The sequence below is a fragment of the Panonychus citri genome, unplaced genomic scaffold, assembly GCF_014898815.1.
Source record: "Panonychus citri isolate SS breed McGregor unplaced genomic scaffold, ASM1489881v1 Contig00051, whole genome shotgun sequence".
Classification (NCBI taxonomy): domain Eukaryota; kingdom Metazoa; phylum Arthropoda; class Arachnida; order Trombidiformes; family Tetranychidae; genus Panonychus; species Panonychus citri.
In genome coordinates, this window is record NW_026515456.1 from 83,627 (window position 1) to 89,808 (window position 6,182).

Below are 6,182 nucleotides of genomic sequence, written 5' to 3' on the forward strand. Positions count from 1 at the left end.
ATTCCCTGAGTCTATGATCAGTCACTTTCACTGACCATTGCTCAATAATTTATAATAGAAATTCAAATTGCAGGAGAAGGTTAGTCGATCATAATTAATCTAATAACGAAAGTTGGGAGGTCAATTTTGAGATTTCGAGTTTTAAATAGTTGAAATATTAGAATTCTGAGTTTTATCGGATTGGGTGGCCGAGTGGTTAAGGCGTTGGACTGCTAATCCAATGGGCATTGCCCGCGTGGGTTCGAATCCCATCTCAATCGAACAATATTTTTATTTCGAACAATCAAAAACAATAGAACATTAATCATCTGAAACGCTTTTCCCCCAATCAATTAATCATCGAAGGAAACGAGCAATTAACTATACAATGTCGTATTCTCAAGTTAATCAATTTTATTGATTTTCCAATCGATTGTTATTATTACAATTAAGACACTTTGATTGTGACAATTTGATTATCACACAATGTAAATGATTTATTTACAAATTGTTTCATTTCATTTTCTTTCGGTTGATTAATTAATTATTTTGATGACAATTGTTTAAAGGAAAGGGAAACTTTCTGATCTTGATATATCATGGATTCCAATTGATGATTGTAATGATGATGAGGAAGATAACTTTTTATTTGAATAGAAAATATCCTTCAAAGAACCTCGAAACTTTTTGAACGGTTCTAATACAAGGTCAACTCGATTAACATAAATTTTAGATTCACTTGAAACCATTTTCAATGATTGATCACCATCTTGATTAGATTGATTGTTATTATTATTACTATTATTGTGAGTATGATGTTGAGGTTGATTGTGATGATTATAATTATTACTACAATTATATTGAATGTAATTAGGTGAAACTGATCGAGTTGAGATTAGTCGATCTTTTTGTCTCTTTAAATGTCGATTCTGTTCATCGATTAAATTGTTAACTGAACTTGTTGTCGTTAATCGTGACACTTTGATTGATGTTGATGCCGTTGATTTGGTTACATAGGATAAAGATGGTGAAGTTGCCGATGTTTTCGGCCTTCCGGTTAAATCGGTTAGATCGAAATCGGAGAAAGTTTCGTCGAAACCAGTTCGATGTTGACTCGATCTCATTGGAAAAGACGATTAAGTGAAGATACTGAACGTTTCTGGAGCATTTTAATCTCACACGAAGAGGTTAACACTTTGTAACCGAAACTCGCTCTGTGAAAATTTGAATGGTTTTGTAACTTGGACGATGGATTAGAACTGAGTTCTAATGTACCAATTTCAGTGAACATTTTTACTCTCCGATGTTACTGTTAGCAAATGCTTTTCTGCTCATCTGAGATTCGGAACGATTGAAAACTGGGCTTGTACGAACTGGACTATTTGGCAGTGTGACTGGTGAACTTTTCCTAGTTATAAGTCCACCGCTTATAATGCTAACAGGACTGATCAATGTCGACGATCCAAGTGACCCTGATGTGGTCATCGTGCTCATAAGACTTTTAAAGTGACATCGTTGATCCTTTGAATCTCGAGGATGGACAATTGAACGACGAGAGTTTAACCTTTCCCGAGACTCTCCGAGTAACCAAAATGTCTTAAGTTCACCTTTACCCTTAATTGGAACCAAACCTCGTTCCGTCAGATCATAACCACCCAATTTCACAAGAATTGAACGAAACGAATCGGTAACATGAATTTTCAACGGTAAACTTGTAGTTTCCATTCTTGACGCTGTATTAACAGTATCGCCGAAAAGACAATATCGAGGCATCTTAACACCAACCACACCAGCGCAAACAGGACCACTATGAATACCCACTCTCATGAGAAGACTTTCCTCTGGTATATGACGAATTTTAAATTTTCGAACAGCATCCAACAAGTGTAACGCCATGGAAGCGATTTCGGAAGCATGTAGATCACCATTTCTAATCGGTAAACCGGAAGCAACCATATAAGCATCACCAATGGTTTCCACCTTGTAAACATCATAAGATTCAACGATCGAATCAAAAAGTGTATACAAATCATTGAGAAAGTCAACAATTTGAAGGGGAGTCGATTGAGCGGACATTCGAGTAAATCCAACGATGTCACTGAAAAACACGGTCACCGATTCAAAAGATTCCGCTTCAACTTTGTGTCCACGGCGAAGCTCATCAGCCACCGCTTTAGGTAACATCTCATAAAGTAAATCTTCCGTTTTCTTTTTCTCTTGGACCAATTGGTCAGTTCGCTCATCAACCAGCGCCTCTAAATTAGTTGTGTATCTTTCCATCATGTCCAACATATTATCAAGAATATTACTTTTTAGATCTCTTTTAATTGGTTTCAGTCGATTTCGTATCATCTTAAAATCTGGCCTATCATCGGGATTCTCAGACCAACACGATTCCATACAAGAGATACAAATATCGTACATATAATTGGTCAACTGATTCTTATTAATATTACCATAATCATCGGCATTATTATTGATTGAATTAATACTAATGGTACCACATCCATTATAACGAGAGGTTAATCTTAATTTATCACGAAGATAATCAACCGGAGGTCGAATCGGTTTACTTGTTAGCTTTGGATTAATAAGCGAAGTGATTATCTCGGAAGCTGATAAATTACACCCACCCCAAGGTCCCTGGCGGCTTAGAATCTCATAAAGAATCATTCCAAATGAATATGAATCGCCCTTCTGATTACCGGTAAATAAATTACCACCAGACAATTGGATCAACTCAGGTGCTCTCCACAATAAACCTAATCGAAATCAGTTAATTGTTAACAAAAATCTTGTACATTTACGATCTTAATTGTTTCACTTACTTTCACAATATTTTTCAAAATCGGCCATTTTAACGACTTCACCATGTTTCAATTCATTCAAACCAAAGTCCGAAATTTTAACAGCCCATCGACTATCAACTAAACAATTAGATGATTTTAAATTACCATGAACATGTATAGCTGATTCGTGAAGATAAATCATTCCCTGTAGATGTAAAGTAAATCCAAACCACACAATTAGTTGATTGTAATCGATAAATATTTGATAAACTCAACTGATTAACTTACTCTTATAATATCACCAACCATTGAAGCGATGAAAATGTGATCAAGATGAACTTCAGCATTTTGTAAAACATCCTGAAAATGGTAATAACAATCAATTAAAAGGTACTTTAATTGTGATCATGATTAACTAATTACCTTTAGACTCCCTCTTGTACAATAATCAGTTAATATTGAAATATTAGGAGCATCAACACAGGCACCGATGAATTGGTTCAGATTATCGTGTCGTATATCCTTCATCTTAATAGCAAAGATCAAGTTAATTGAACTAATTACTAGAAGAGAAATTGAATTGATTGTTGAAAAATTAAACTTACTAATTTCATTTCGATTTTTAATTCACGATTAATGACAACATTTTTCTTGTTTATTCTTTTTAAGGCCACTAATCGTCCTTTATAAAACGCGACTTGAGTGTACAAGTGACAATAACGAAACTCGAGTATGTCACTTGCTGAATTAAGGGAAACTTGTGAAGAGTATCTAAGCTGAAGATTAATAATAAAAAGAATGTAAGATAAATTAAATCTTCTAATGATTGTTGTGATAATTGTTCTGTTTAATTAGTTATTGATTAACCTTTGAAAATTTAGTAATTGGAACAGTTTCTCGGACAATGACATCTTTAAAATCAACTCGCCACAATAAACTGTCCAATTCTTGTTCATAAATCCAAGCTCGATAACCGATCATCATTAATATTGCCATTACAGCAATTACACTCGCAATTAAGGCAAAAAACCATTCTAATGGTGGTTCTAATTGTTTACAATTTATATAACATTAAATGTGGGAAGAACAAGGTAAAGAAGAAAAGTTCATTAATCTAATTAATCAATGACACCATTGATTTTTTACCTTTACATTTATCACCGTCAAATCCACAATGAGGCTCATCAGCAGGAGGATAATCAGATACCCATTCAACTGAATCAACTAAATTCAGACTCTTTACAATTTAAGAAAAGAAAAAATATAATCAAGAATAATAAGAGAAAAAACAATTAAGATCAACAATTGACTTGACAAAGTTCATCTTGAATTGATTGATTGGATTACCGGTAAATCTGATGAATTAATCGGCATTTGAAATACTCCAATTGGATGAAGTCCATATTTACCATCACGTTTTTTACGAGCAATTAAGGTATAGTTACCTTCAGCGTCGCCATTTTGGTCCATGTAAACCATATAACCCATTGCACCTAAGATTATTAGTCAATGAATTAAATTGTGTTAATATAAATACGTTGATGGAACTCACTTTTATATGGACGATTTCGTATATATGAAAGTAACAATTTACCATCTCGATGGTTATTACCATCGATTAGACATTCATTAAGGGCTCGAGCGTAAATGAAAACAGCATCGTAAAGATAAGCGGCATCAGCAGGTACCTTTAGACAATTAAGAAGACAATTTATTAATCATCGAAATGATAAATCATGGCAATACTATTAATAATTACGTTGATCATAATTGGTCTTAAATCTTGTTTATTGATTCTGTTTACTTGATTTATTTATCGTCTCAACTTAATATTTATCCATTCAGATATTTTCTTACTTAACATGAGCATCTAACTAGACTAAGTAATAGATGTTGTTTGTTTAATTATTTCCTGAAAATGATCAACGATCACAGTTTGATGTCTAATACATAATCAATTAACTAATAGAAATCACAATTGACTCATTTCCATTGATTTAGCTCCAACAAATCAACAGGAATCAAATGGATAAACCAATTGAGTTGAAATTCTGACATTTAGTTTTTCTTTCGGAAGATTTGACCCAATGGACTTACCCGTTTAAGGCCACCAAATGAACCAAGTGGATTGGGAATGCTGAACGGAGGCATTTGAAGGTAACGATTAACTTTGAGGGAAAATGATTCAGATCCAATGTAAGGCGATGAAACAACACCGATATATGATTGGAAACTTTTCTGAGCAACTTGATTAATCTGATCTTTTAGGAGACCTTTAGATTGGTTGAGAGAATTGGATTAGAAGAGATTAATTTTTATTAGATAATCTCTTACCTTTGAAATAGATTTGTGGTTCTTGGCTATTGTAATGTTCAACATCTACTCCCACCACGAAATATTGTCCACTCTCGAGTAAACCTTTCTCTTCGAGGCTCATCATAAATCCAAGATGCTCATAATAATGACCTACAACAACATAGACTAAGGGATAGATCAAGATTTTAATTTAGATTAATTGATCTTACAAAATTGGAGGAAAATCAATCAACTAATTGGACAATTAATTTTGATTATTGACTTACTTCTTGTGTGTCGATAGGATCGTTCAACAAGGTCACTGAAAGGATTATCAGTATAACCATAATGATAAGTTGTTGTCCATCTACTGATAAATTGAACCTCAATTTTATTCGCAGCCAAAGTTGATTGAACTGTTCGAGCAACGGCCTCGAAGTTTCGTTCATCAGATTCACTTTGAGAGTAAAGAAGAGCAACTTTATGCCAATTGAATTTGAGTAAAACGGAGGCCACTGATTTGGATATTTGAGTGTCGGGAGGTCGAGTTCGAGCAAATGTCGGGAATAACTGTTTATCCGATGTTCCAGGATGGGTACAGAACTATTATTTCCAAAATAACATAAGAAAAACATTCCAATTATAATTACATTTAAATCAAATGAATTAACTACATGAATCATGATCAGAATAACAAAAGAGAAAGCATCAATTTATTGACTCTTAATTGGAATCAATTTTTTAATCTTTGTTTATTTTTGTCCTTTTCTTACATCAATTGATTGTCGACCATCAACTAATTGTTATCTAAGGTTAAAAAGGTGATGGATTAACATCAAGGTAATAACAATAATCAAAAACAAGGGTAAACAAGGTTAAGTACCAAGAAATAGTCTAGATGGTTAGTTACCTTGATTAAGGTAGATAATGAAAAGTATAATTAAAACAATCAAAAGAAATCAATAGATAAACTTGACAAATTCTCACATTTAGTTTTCTATTGATAAATGTATTACAATTGATTTGATTTCTTCATCTCTTGAGTATCTAAAAATAATCTCAACTAATCAACAATAATTAACGAGCTCACCATCACTTGACAATTACTATTATCCTAAT

General features: G+C 33.2%; 1 protein-coding gene and 1 non-coding gene across 2 annotated transcripts; one reads left to right on the forward strand and one right to left on the reverse strand.

The window, feature by feature from the left end:
- Positions 1-178: 178 nt before the first annotated feature.
- Trnas-gcu (transfer RNA serine (anticodon GCU)) lies at positions 179-260 on the forward strand. The gene has a single exon. It is a non-coding gene; the product is annotated as a tRNA-Ser (tRNA).
- A 1,012-nt stretch (positions 261-1,272) lies between these two features.
- LOC128385832 (guanylate cyclase 32E-like) lies at positions 1,273-5,666 on the reverse strand (the record flags this gene model as incomplete). Its single annotated transcript, XM_053344761.1, has 12 exons — positions 1,273-2,741; positions 2,808-2,973; positions 3,057-3,128; positions 3,192-3,296; positions 3,374-3,544; positions 3,636-3,814; positions 3,915-4,005; positions 4,116-4,261; positions 4,321-4,456; positions 4,866-5,041; positions 5,103-5,249; positions 5,351-5,666. Coding segments are annotated over 12 exons (3,174 nt in total), but the record flags the coding sequence as incomplete, so codon positions are not given.
- Between the last annotated feature and the right edge of the window lie 516 nt (positions 5,667-6,182).